The 13,668-nt window shown below is 34.1% G+C and overlaps 2 protein-coding genes and 1 long non-coding RNA gene across 11 annotated transcripts in view; 1 reads left to right on the forward strand and 2 right to left on the reverse strand.

The window, feature by feature from the left end:
* LOC105688313 overlaps positions 1-6,087 on the reverse strand; it is a 9,825-nt gene extending 3,738 nt beyond the window's left edge. The window contains exons 1-3 of the long non-coding RNA XR_007277003.1: positions 5,952-6,087; positions 724-872; positions 396-622 (exon numbers count right to left, since the gene is read on the reverse strand). This is a non-coding gene — a long non-coding RNA (uncharacterized LOC105688313). The remainder of the gene's footprint in view (positions 1-395; positions 623-723; positions 873-5,951) is intronic.
* LOC105688309 (phosphatidylinositol 4-phosphate 5-kinase type-1 alpha-like) overlaps positions 1-6,974 on the forward strand; it is a 19,479-nt gene extending 12,505 nt beyond the window's left edge. For 8 of the 9 annotated variants that reach the window (XM_048650294.1, XM_048650298.1, XM_048650293.1 and 5 more), the window contains 4 exons: positions 164-371; positions 464-675; positions 739-839; positions 1,548-6,974. In XM_048650294.1, the coding sequence (XP_048506251.1) occupies positions 164-371; positions 464-675; positions 739-839; positions 1,548-1,568 (542 nt within the window). In that variant the 3' untranslated portion in view covers positions 1,569-6,974. The remainder of the gene's footprint in view (positions 1-163; positions 372-463; positions 676-738; positions 840-1,547) is intronic. The other variant, XM_048650295.1, reaches the window with a different exon arrangement.
* The window catches only part of LOC105688314 (Y+L amino acid transporter 2), a 14,917-nt gene continuing 7,756 nt past the window's right edge, over positions 6,508-13,668 (reverse strand). Inside the window, exons 4-11 of the mRNA XM_012404484.3 lie at positions 13,502-13,640; positions 12,337-12,460; positions 12,063-12,263; positions 11,850-11,924; positions 11,395-11,554; positions 11,105-11,197; positions 10,626-10,681; positions 6,508-9,722 (exon numbers count right to left, since the gene is read on the reverse strand). Of these exons, the coding sequence (XP_012259907.2) occupies positions 9,720-9,722; positions 10,626-10,681; positions 11,105-11,197; positions 11,395-11,554; positions 11,850-11,924; positions 12,063-12,263; positions 12,337-12,460; positions 13,502-13,640 (851 nt within the window). The 3' untranslated portion in view covers positions 6,508-9,719. The remainder of the gene's footprint in view (positions 9,723-10,625; positions 10,682-11,104; positions 11,198-11,394; positions 11,555-11,849; positions 11,925-12,062; positions 12,264-12,336; positions 12,461-13,501; positions 13,641-13,668) is intronic.

The raw sequence follows: 13,668 nt of genomic DNA on the forward strand, positions 1-13,668 counted from the left end.
CACCATTCTCGCAACTCATTATATTACGAAACTGACGGGTTGATTTCTTTTTTTTTGTAATGCAACCTTAAAGAGTGTACCTATAGCGAGCATCGGTATCCGAATAAAACAAATTTCATCGTCATTATTAGGCAATTATTTAACAGTAGCATGCTTGTTGTAGGTGGCACCCTCTCCTCTACATGTTCCACCCCACCCCCGCCATTCGATGATGCCGTTACATCAAATGACACAACGTTAGCCTCAGGTGGTCACCACATTCATCATGGTACAACGACGATTCTTACCAGCAGCTTGAGTTCAACTCACTCCAGGCAAAACAAAGTAGTTCATCATGTTACACTTACAAAAACCTATCATGACGCCGTTAGGTGAGTAGGATTAACGCAACTTACTTTTCGTTGACAAAAGTTTTCTTCCAATCATTGATTATTCAACGTCTGTTCATTCCTATTTTCCCTAGTATATCGGACGTGCATTTAGAAAGCAGCGGCAGTGGCAGTGGCAGTGCCGGGCGTGAGACAAAATCTTCATTGAGCGTTGAAAGTGGAGGAAGTAGTCGAGGTGGAGGAGCTTTGACATGGACACCGCCTACGGGTAGCGTCGAAGGTTCTACTCCGACCTGGACAGAGGGAACACCTTCGTTTACAGAGAGTTCGAGTAGCGGAGATTTAGGTGAGTTGAATTATAAAAACGGCTTTCTTCACTTTGCGTCTCACATACACTAATTATCCGAAGGATGTCCAACAACTCCGATCAGAAGCGGACTTACGGGAAAAGAAGATGGCCGGCTAGTCGCAACTGTCGAAGAAGCTTTGGCTAGCTTAACATCGGAAATGGTAAGTTTGTGAATATCTTTGATACGATGTCCCCTGTAAATACAAAAGAAATCAGCATCTCAACGGGGAAAATCTAGATGTGCTCTTGAGCTTCTTGAATACCTCTTGTTAAATTGCGTAACCCTGAATTTATATCTAAGCTTTTGTCGTATTTACAATATTTGTATGTGTATACATACGTATATTGAATGTGCTTAGTTTGTTTGAAGGTTGAATATAATTCGTGTGATCGATAACATTTTTCTAAATCTATTGAGTCTGGTTCACCGTATTTTCGGGAAGCAAAACGATCCGACGAACAATTTATGAATAACTAAACAGAAATTTGCGAAAAGTTGATGCTGTGTAAAGAGGTGCTCTGTGATACCTGAACCTCAGCTTGTCTTTGCATACTAATTCATAACCGTCACATAGAAATACAAAACTTTGGGCTTCGCTCGCGTAGGTCTAACGCTCTCGTTCAGAATTAGAAAGAATACGAACGAAACTCGAGTTGGTTCATTTGTACGAAAATATAATTTATTGAAATATCAAGGAAATAAGAAAAGAAACTAATCACGAAGTATCTACAGCCTCGTTTTCGTTGAGATAATTATTTGAACAGTCTGAAGATTGATTCAATTAGTTTCTTTTGTTCATCTCAATTTTTAACAATAGAACAAAAAAAAATTAAAAAATAAAAAGCAATTGAAAATTTGTATATGTTAGGAAATTCTGCAGCGGGAGTGAAAATGTTGCATAGCTTCTGGGCCCGGCATTGGACAAATTTTGCAGCACTGATCACTCTCCGAATATTCTTCGCCATAGTTTTAAACGAATAGCTAACGTTAGAGGGAGAGAGAGACCAAAAGTTTCACCATTTAAAAATTAATCTGAGGTATTCAATCATTTGAAACTAGCAAAAGATGGCGGCTCTCCTAGAAAGAAGATAACAACCGTTGTCTCAACGGTTGCGTTTTCCGATGTTTTTCCGTTAGTGAATTACTGGTTTTTCATGTGGTAAGAAAGATTTTTTCTAGGAGCTTGCGGGGTCTAGACAGATTAGCCCGTTCAGTTTATTGTCACAATTGACAACAACATGGGAAAAGATAATACAACCGTGTAAATAATTAGTTAATGGTATAACAAAACTAAGAACTCTTGTTGTAATTTACAATTTCCAATTATAATATGATAGTTGAATGTGTGTCTGTTGTATATCATAAAATCACTTATCATCGTTGTACAAAACGAGATATTGTATATTTAAAACTATCGCGAACATCTTAATAAAAGAAGAGCAGAAAAGCAAAAAATGAAAAAGAGAAGGAAAGGCGCTACGACGTGACATGAACGAAGAAAAGAAAATGATATTAATAATTCTGTACACGTTTTGAAAGCCAAAATGTTGTTCAACGATTCTTGTTAAGATAATTCATGTTTGCGGCTAAAATATCACTGCGGAAAAAATCATAACTTGACATGTTTAGCTTTATCATTATCACAACGTAGAAGAATTTTTCATTTTGAGGAATTGCTTAAAAAATATACACATGTATTGTATGTGTACTGTACCTACATACGCGTATGATATATTAACTTATACGTATAATATTGGAGAAAAATTCTAGACCAGAGACTTCGTCTCAGGTCACACAGTATTTGTTAATCATATTTATTTAAAGTGTTGTTACTAAATCAGTATTTGGCTTGTTGCTACAATCATTGCTGGATAACGAGTGTCCAGAATATAGTGATGGGGAAAAAAAGGAAAATAACTTCATAACGATAACAACAACAACAATAATAAAACATAATAACGATCAGAAGCAGAACCTCAGTATTCAATTTGTGAAAAGAATTCTATCCCTGTGTGCATAAAAATATCATTCGATCGATATTTGCGGTCCCTCATGTTTAAAATGATCATTCCTTGCAATATCTCTACCCTCCATACAATTGCCAGAGAGGGTAAGTGTGTGTGAGAGAGAGGGAGAGAGAGAGAGAGAGGGGGGGGGATATTCTTTCGCACCAAAAACCGATTCAAATAGAAACCAAAAAGAAGAAAAAGAATTTTCCGTGTGCGTTAATCGTTGGTAATTTGTATATATAATATAAAAAATATACTCACGCAAAGGTATACGCATAATAATAGGTATACTTATATTCTGAAAGTTTCTGTCGGCTTAGCTAGTTAACGATAGCTTTATTGCTTTTTCGTCATGTGATGATCGTTACGTAATTATGATATTACGTAATTATATATTGACATTAATGTGATTATTATTATTTTCATTGTTGTTGTTGTTATTATTGCTATGATCATTGTACCGGTGATGTTATTAGAAACATCCACCTCTTCGGCAGCCAGGCTCCGAAGAAATTCGAGTGGCTATTATTACTTATTATGCGGCTATAAGCTGATACCGAAAAGAATATATCTCGGTATCGTCGAAACTTTCGATTTTTTTTCTACTTTATATCACCGATTAATCGGAGACTTGAATCTGCATTTAAAATCAGGGAAATATTAGTACTTAACAGAGAGGAAAAAGTTTTATCTCATTTGTTTTATCATTCGATTCAACTTTCTTTGAAGTTGTTCTTCGAAAAGATTTGCGAATCAGGGATCGCTGTATCCCTGAATTCCGGAACGAATCGCCAGAAGACACACCTTTCAAGTGATTTCGAAAAGCAATTGAAACAATCGAATATCTCCGGCGTTAAATGGGCATGGGTTTTGAAAGCTTTGTGTTTTTATAATAACAACCGAATAATAATAATACCTAACAATAAGGTAGTTTTATATTTTATTTTTCTTTCACTCCAATTACATTGTTCCGCATGTTTAGTTTTTGGTTTTCATCGTTCGTTTTGCCAAGTCTCCGCTCTGCCTTGGCCCTCAATCTCTACCGTTACTCGTCGCGAGTGTTGACCTCTAATGTCAATCGATAATCAAACAACCGATCGAAGTTCATGACAGATCACAAATGGTAATGGAATTCAAACACAGTACGAACACGCTAGAACAACGACCATGTTTCGGGAGTGGAATCTGTGTCGTACAGCTCTGGTTATAACAATGCAGAGAGCTTCGGAAACTTCTCGCTTATATGAATCGATCGTCGATCTTTAGCAAAATTAAATTTATCCGTTTTATTTTCATGCCTATTTTACCGTCACATCCCAAATCTTATAGGTAGATACTGAAAAACGTATTCGAATGAAAAATAGCAACGTTATACCTATGTATTTTACCATTAACATCTTCATCGTTATTATCAAAGATAAATTTAAAAATATCAGTGGCCCTTCTTTTTATTTTGATATTTTTTCCTGTAATAATAATTACAACAATCATCATAATTATAATTACAACAATAATACCAACAATCAAACCGACGATGACGATGACGACAATGACAGCGACAATAACAATAAAATCGTCACTGCGCATCTTCTTTTTCGTTGGTAAATTTTACATCGTTCTCTACAGAACCAAAGAATATTTTTCGAAAACTGGTTATTATTATTATTTCAAGTACATGGAAGAATGAAATCTGAATTTGATTTATTTAGCAAATAATGGTTATTTCAAGAGAAAAGCGAATAAAATGACAGTGCGTTTTCATTTGGTACATCAGATTTATAGATGTTATTCAAGCGTCGCGGAATGATGTCACATTTGTCAAAAGTGAAGCGTGACAAGTATACTTATATCAGGAAATAAAAATTTGAAAAACCAAACATTAAGAAATCATTGTATAAACGATACATGTATACCTCGTAGATAAGTTTCTTTTTTGTTTTTGTTACTGCAACTAGGCTTATATTTGAAAAGCGTTCTCCACTAATTATAATCCAATCATCATGGATTGTCATTATTGTGATTTTTGTTATTTTTGTAATTTCTCTGTTTTAATCATTTCATTGATAAGCTTTCCTTTCCGCCGCTTGAGTCATAACTTGTTGGTTCGATGAAATATCTATTTGCTATTTGTAAGTAAGTCGACAATGAATCGAAGAGAGTTTCTTACGATAGACTATATAAAAACTTCCACTTTTTAAAAGGAATGGAAGGCCAAGCAAAATAAATACAATTTCAATTCTATCTTTGCTGTGATTTTTGTTACGCGGCAAACTTAATAAAATAGAAGAACAACAATTAATACCTACATTCTTTACTGCCCAAGATAAAAATATAACACGAACAGACTCGCGATTTTCTCGATTATTTTTACCTATACCTATTTTTGATATTTTCCTACCCTTTCAGACCCATCTTTAACCAGAAGAAGATCCTATAATAAAATGAAAAACAAATCTTAACAAAAAAGTGAGAAAGAAAGAAGAGCGATGAATCGATAACTGAAGAAATTACATCGACATTTAGAAATCTCTGATTATTAATATTATTACTATTACTACTATTATTATTATCATCATCATTAGTATTATTAATATTATTGTTATTCTTCTTTTTCTTTTCATCGTTATTGTTGTGATTATTGTTGTAATGATGAAAGTGAAATTATGTAAAAAAAATTTCGTTCGTTTTAGATAGAGTACAGTTGAAAAATTAAAATAAATACATTCCAATGCGTAATTTCATAAATTTTGACTCGCCCAATATATACATAGATGATATTTTCTATTTTTTTCGTCCATAAAAAAGACATCAGTATCAAATCATTTTGTGTGACGATAATTTATATTTCTCGTGGGGCGGTAATTGAGTATTTTTCATTAAATAGCAGCTGATGCGACTTTCGGGTAACTGGCTTAATTTGTCAACGGGTTCATATCTCAGAAGTCAAAATACAAGTTACTCTAACGATTTTTTTACGAATTTTTCCAATGTTGGGTCGGAAATGAAAATATTATTTTTTCAGTATATTCTCATGTATTTTAAACTCAGAAATCTGAATCCGCTGATGACATTCATTTATCTATCAAATCAATCCAGTTATCGCTAATTTACCTCTTCGGAAAGCAAAAAGATTGGAATCGTAGTTCAATTTGGTAGATTCGTGATTAAGAGATCAACATACGTAAATGAGAAAACTGCACAGTAAACATCTGTGCAAATTTGTCACATGTTTTCCGAATTTTTGATTATTTCAGATTACTCACCGCATTTCCCAAAGCCCCTGCCAACACCTAACGGTACACTACCAAAGTTACACCATCTTAAATTTTCTTCTCGCTTTTTCTTTTTTTTTTGTGCGATTTATTTTTGTCTTATCGTTAGATTTAGGTGCGTCAAGCTTATGGCTCCCGCCTAATCGCTTACGGTCTGATTAATTTCAAGCGCTTCGAAAACATCGAGGATCTGCTCGGAAAAATTCTGAAATTACCTACGTGAGCGCTACTATACGGATTCTTTGTGAACTACCTACTTTCCATAAAAAAAAATAAAAATTGAACATCGCGGAATGCGGAAGATATAGCTTTTGATTTGCTCCGATTCAGGGGTTTAAATTCGATTCTCCATTTTTTACCGAATTCAAATGTATTTCGAACTCGCATCCGAATCTGCCCATTAAATTAGTCCAATTCTTTGAATAATCATGGAATCACTCACCATATGGTTTCCATTTGTTCTACGCGTATCGTTGTGCCTGTTACGAAAAAAACCGTAAAAATCTGTTGAAAAAGTATTAATGGGATGGAGAAAAAAACACTTGACTTTTTTGAAATACTGTCTTGTGTTTTATTGATTTTTTTCAGATCCTAAGCTGTTGGTACCATTAGTAATACTATGGGTAATACAATTGTCATCTGGTTGCATCATTGCATGATATAAATATACTTATATACATACCTATACAGTTATAATTATTTTTGTTGAGGAATTTAATAGATTTCCTTTTTTTTCTGATTTTCCTCACTTGCCTTTTCGTATCTATTAACTTACACTTGTTCTGTTTCAGTTTCACTACTTTTGTCCTTTCTTTGTCAACATCGACATTGATTATTCCTTTCCTTTTACGTCATCAATAGTAATTCGTCTAAAACTGCCAAATATGTAGATATACAATAATTTATATTGTATGTACACTTATATCATAGCGTAATGAGAAATATCAGTGACAGTGTACCGTGTAATTATGAAAATGTAAAATAAAATATAACATTATAGAGATTTATAAAAAATGCAGCTTGTATAATTATTTAAATTTCTTCCCTTACTTTCGTATTATTTTTGTTTCTTTTTTTATAGTCAGTCAACGCCTTATTATTGTCACATTTGTGTCTAAGTCAGAAACTATTACATTATTTTTAATCGCTACTAAATCATAAATTATTTATGATATAGTTTCAAGGAAAAAAGTGAAGAATAAAAAAGTAGGTAAAAATAACCATGATAATTGTAACAATAACAAAGAATATGACAGAATAACTATGATTTTATGGATTTCAGCGCCCGCTCCCCATTCTATACGATGTTGATACATATTATACATATGTCACCATGCGTCGTACGATATAAATTTTTTTGCCGCCTGAATATACGCATAATAATTTTCAGTGAGCTTGAAAATGATCGATCGATCAATTTACAAAATTGAACGTGAAAGTATTGTTATTACATTTTTAAAGAGAAGCGAAAGAACAAAAATACAATAGTAAATATAATAACAAATAGATACTATGCGTATTCGTATTATTATTACTAAACTACAGCAAAATTGCCAAGTCTAGAACATTATGACTCACTCTTCGTACAAAAGTGTCTTTTTCAGCGCTATTTTTTGTCTCCTATTTCTTTCTTACATTTTTTTTCATCTATTATTGGTCCTATAAAATTCAACTACATAATATAATTTAAGATATGTGTAGAAGATTTTTAGCTCTTCATAGTGATTTTCCAATTTTTGTTTCGCTTTTTCGATCATTACCGCGCGCGCAACCAACGATTGAATACCACGTGTAAACGAATAAAAATGAAAGAAAGAGAGCAAAGTTGATATAAATAGATTTATTTTGGTATGAACGTCATCTGTTCCGCATTGGTGTGATCAATTGATGGTTGAACGCGAACAGGATAACTATTATAACTGCAATGGGTGTTTTCGGGTTATTTTCTTTTCCTTGTAATCATCATGTCACACTTATCCGTATCCCGAAATTAATTGTACAGAACTCACTTAACATAATTGTTGATAAACATGTTTAAGAGTTTGATAATAATGTAGGCAGAGTTCAAATGGGGGGGAGGGGGGGGGAGGGGGGGAATACACAGAAACAAGAAAAAGAAAAAATTCTCAGGTTAATAAATTAAATGATCTAACGCGACTGTATTAAGTGAGCAAAGTTAGTAGAGTACATATTTCAAAACAAAATGATATCCTCATTATTATTATAATAATGACGATAAAATTATGCATTATTTTCTAGGTTCACATCGTTGAGCCTGCTTTTATGTTAGACAGTTGTATGTTTGTACCGTTTCATTCGGTTCGTGTAAATTTTCGAATCAAAGCACATTCATACGTCCCCCGCCGCTCCAAAGATTTCTTCAATAATCACAAAAAAATCTTGTTAGCCGCAAGATTGTTAACCAAAGTTAAATACGTTGATTTCCTGTTTGCTCTTGTTCAACACATTTTCTTATCTTTCTTATTAATAAGCATGTAATCACATTATATTATTACATTTTATGAAATCATTACAATTATAACGTGTTATTATTATGCGTAATACTTATACATATTTGCATAACATGTGGATATCATATGTATATTCGAGCGTGAATGAATATAATTAATGATCATTTCGTCAGTACATATATTGCGAACAAATTATGATAATCGAGTAATTTCAACACAAGATATGTATACCACTATTTGTTCTTGTCATAATCGTGCTGCAGGCGTCGCAATTCGATTGTAACAGTTCTATGCAGTTACTACTACATATTACCAATTTTGCTACTCTTCTTTTTTCTCGCATTAATTATTAAGAATATCATCATTCAACATGCAACACGTAGATCACACATGTGTTTGTTTTACTCGTATTTTGTTCTATGAGTACAATACAGAGTGTATTGGACAAAATGGTGACGGCCGTAATGGAATCGGTAAAAAGTAAGGAGAGAAAAGTGAGAAAATCCAAAAATTTCCGTTCTGTGCAATCCGACAATTATCATCTCTTGAACACACTCTGTATACGTCTAATCTACTCCCAGTATTTATACATATGCTCATCATGTAATATAACATTTTTGTTTATATACCTATATATATATATATATATATAATATATATGTATAAATACCTATTATGCATTTACACCGGGTCAACCGAAATACATATTGTGTCAGTGTATATGCTACCGTATATTATCAGAATTAGTAATAATCAATCTAATCTTGTAGTGATATAATTTTTCGAGAATATACACGTAACGATAATAATAATTCTTACGCAATTGAAGCATCCAAAACATGTCTCACAATCATAGTCTCTGACAACGAGTCGAACGTGTCTTAATTTCGATTTTAGCTTCACTTGTTGTAAACTGAAGTAAAAAGCGAACTATTCAAAGTATAATACAGCAGTGGCATATTCAAGAAAATGTTGAGTCTCTCGGAATGTCAAGTCTTTTTTTTTATCAAAGCGTAAAACGTATAGTATACCTATAATATACTGAATATGCCAGCAGTGCGGAATTATTCACTGAATCTGGTTAGTAATTGGCACCCAATTTCAATGTGACTGTTCGTTGCACTTGGGTGCCATTTTTTCCGAGGTTCATTTTAACGTATTGATGATGCGGCTAGGTGATCGCTAAACTTTTTTCTTCTCTCCTTTTTTTCTTGTAGGCCACTTTAAACCTGAGCGGGTTTCGATTTGCCGACTACCAGCATTATCTTCTGTAGGAATCTCGTTGTACTTACTGGAACAGTATTTATTTATTTATTAGCGTGTTTTTTTTTTTTCAAAAGATAATGAAATTATCCATTAACACGCAGCATCCCAAAAGGAGTAGTGGCTTGCAGAAATGACGTCGCAAGTAGATCGGAGAGGCGGTAAAATATGTCGATTCGGTCATTTGTCGATCGTCTACAGGTTTGTGCAACTCTGATTTTCATGAATATTGCAATTGATTCGATTTTTGTCAGGAGACGTTCTGTCGCATTTTTGGAGCGAGATACGGCCTACTTACGTAACCAATCGGTACAATAAGGTTTTCATTTTTATTGAAGAATCGGTGATTTTGTAAACGAGATTCGATAAATGAACGAGCAGAGTCAGTTCTATGAACTTTTTTCCTTCGCGCAAGTGTGGTAAAATCTTTTCGTCTTTCAATAGTTAATTTTATTTTAAATGTAATATTTTTTTGTTAGATCTGATAAAAAACGACGAGCCAATTTTAGCGATAGTTTTAGGTGCGTAGGATAAGTGAAGTGTGCTGTAGTGCGTGTTAAGAATTTTACCATGCAAAATGAAGAAATTTGTTATCCCCCCTTCCCCGTCCGATCAATTTCAATAATTTTTTATTCAATAAATTAGTGAGAGAATGGAAAAGAAAAGGAAAAATATCATTCAACTAGGTGCCGTTGAACAGCACGTCAATTTTCTTGTTGAATAACTTCGATAAATCTAATGCCTTTCACCGTGAATGGATTACGTTGAAAAACATTTTAAGGCATGCAATTGATATCGTAATATCAAGATAGAACATTATTTTCAGATCGTTGTAAAGTATGATTGGAGCATAATTGTTACATGCGTGAAATGATTGAATAATAAATGATGGATAATTATTAATAATAATGTATCGTGTGTTTTTATGAACCTTTAACTTTGGTCGAACAACCATCATCAGCTTCTGCATTGTTTGGGTGATGAATCCTATGAAAAAAGTATAAAATTCAACAACCAGAAAAAGATACCAAAACATTAGTATTAAAAAATAATAAATCTTGTACCAAATCAATCATAATTTTGTAATTTATGAATCGAATAATGTATCGTATATAAACATTAGGGTGTTAGAAAAAAAAAAAAAAAAATTCTTTTTTTGAAACACCCTAATGAACACAAATGATGAAAGTGTATCAAAATCTAAAGTGTCGCAGTGTTGATTTCTTTCTCCCGCCTTTAAATACAGAAGTGATGTTTCACATTGTACATTCTTCGATCGGTGCGTTCATTTTTTTGGTTATTGTTTTATCGTATGTTCCTTTTTCTATAATTGTTGCAAGTCAATGATTTTATAGCTGTGGCATTTTCACTATTACGTTATAGAGTATATTTCGTTATGAGTATACTCACCGACGCCTTTTTGGAAGAACTTGGGTTTGTTTTTCCATGCGATGAATGCAAAGTAGACAGGTACGGAGGAAAAAATCATCAGACACCCATACCCTAAAAATAATAATAATACAATCGAATATTCGGCAACTATGACGTATCATCTGACGATTCCAAGCAAATCGAAATTATCGTATACGTATATGTTCTCCTTTGGAACCGTGTGGAAATATAAGCGATTGGGCTACTTCATTTACGTTATTTCTCAATCAATGACTAAACCGATTGATGTAACAGCGATTGATCCTCACCTGTTTCTTTCGGTTGCGCGTACATAGGAACAATTGTGACAAAAAGTGTCGCTATTATATAAATAATTGGGAATGCAAGGTTCACTTTTATCGGCCTCGGAAGATTCGGCTGTGCCCATCTCAACCAAGGAAGGCAAAGTACCGATACGCCTATGCTCAACTGAAAGAAGAGAACGAAACGAAATCAATTATTTCACCCGACTAAAAAACTAGGAAACAAACCATAATGTTTCTATAAAATGCAGAGTCAATAGAATAAAACTTTTCTTCAAAGATCACAAAAAAAAAAAAAAACAATGCGGCACGTGTTACCGTTGAAATTCAGACTCGAACTTAAACTTTAGGGGAATTTCTTCTTCCGTAACTGAAACGGTTTGAGAGATGATGGCGAGAAACTTAAAAAATCACCCTTTCAAGGACTACTCTAACGTATAGTAATTAAAACTTGTACTTACCCAGGTAGCGAATCCAACGTAATTTATTAACGCGAATATGTCAGAGGAGCAGAGATACAGCATCGATAATAACGCCTGAAATATCATGAGATAATTTGAGGAATGCACGTGTCATCGAATTCTAAAGGTGCGCAATTATTTCGCACACGGCGAAGGTAGTTTTATAGAATAATTGTTCGATTCGTAATCTTCAATCTCTTCTGGCTTTCTTACCATGCACAGTACAGCTGGGGTCGGAGTGAGTCTGGATATTTGAATCATGGTCAAAATTTCTGGCATTTGTCCTTCGCAGGCTCCCGCATAGAAGAGTCTCGACGACGTCAGAAGGATTCCATTGACCGCACCGAACGTTGAGAGAGCCACGAAAACGGGAATCGTCCAAGCCATCACGCCGAAAAGTCGATTGGCGAATGTCTGTCGAGCGAATAAACGAATAATAACGATTGGAACGAACGAAGATCCGAGAGTATCTTTCGTCTTGACTTACAACTGCGACAGCTTCGCTGCCAAGAACTTCGATGGGGCTCAGAGTCGTGTAAAAAGCAACGTTGGCAAATACGTAAACGACCGTCACCAAAGTACAGGAGATCCCGATAGCCCTCGGAAGATTTCTATAAAATAAACCGAAAATTTTGAATCGAAATCAAAAAAGAAAGGCCGTTATATTTTCATGGCCTCGGCCATTGGTTCTCGGTTACTACCGGTGTGCAACTTGCTCGTAAACTCAAAACCGAAATTCAAAACGACGCTCAAAAAGATTCAACCGTTTCTTATTTGTCCCTATGAATTTCTCTAAATCTCATAGAATTCTGCGAAGACGTGAGTCGATGTGTTACAGAGATCGCTGGAGCAGAATGTCTGGACAATGTTTATCACAAAATATGCACTTTATATTGTCATCCAACGATGCGCGATTTGCAATCAATATAAAGACGAAGTGAAATGTAAGGTAATAATGATATAAAAAACAAAACTAAGAAAGAACATGATCCGGCTTTTTTATGCTGACAACGGTAATGCTTAGCCGACTGAAGAAAATCTCTCTCTCTCTCTCTCTCTCTCTCTCTGTCTCTGTCTCGGATTTTATCCTGACTTAAAACCGAGAAGCATTCCTTGAGTTTTGGAAATTCTATCTCGTCGTCATAGATAAAGTACAATCTGTCTGCCGCTGCTACCGCCAGACAGGAAGAACACGTGTTTGCAACACAATAATAATAATACAATGATGATATTAACCCTTTATGGCATCATGTGACGGTTCTGTTACAAGCAAGTTCAGTGCTTAACAAATCCAATGTAAACACTTGAGTCTATTTCAAATCAATGTAATAGTATAAAAATATCACGCACCCTTTTTCTAAGAAATTTTCGTTTCTTACGTAAGTGAAATCTTGAAAATTTGATACATAAATATTGGTCATTTGCGAAGATTTTTTATTTCTCCCAGTCAGTTTTTTTGTTTGAAAAGGATTGATATGTAAAAAGAGTTGAAAAAAAAATAATCATGATTATAATCATCAAGCACAGTATATGTCTTGACTACTTTTACACGCGGATAGTATATAGATCCGTGGTAAACTGTATACAATGTATAATATCATCGTTATCATCGTTCATCTTTTTAATAAAAAGTGTCCACCTAATGTACTCACTTGACTGGGTCCTTGAGTTCTTCGATGATGAAATTTAAGTAATTCCAACCGTTATAGGCAAAAAGTCCCGAATAGAAACTCAGAGCAATTGATGTCACTTCCGTTTTAGTTCCTTCGAAAGTAAAGTACTCCGTGTGACCTGGAAAGAGAAATGAAATTTCGGGGGG

The sequence above is a fragment of the Athalia rosae genome, chromosome 2 (genome assembly GCF_917208135.1).
Source record: "Athalia rosae chromosome 2, iyAthRosa1.1, whole genome shotgun sequence".
Taxonomy (NCBI): Eukaryota; Metazoa; Arthropoda; class Insecta; order Hymenoptera; family Athaliidae; genus Athalia; species Athalia rosae.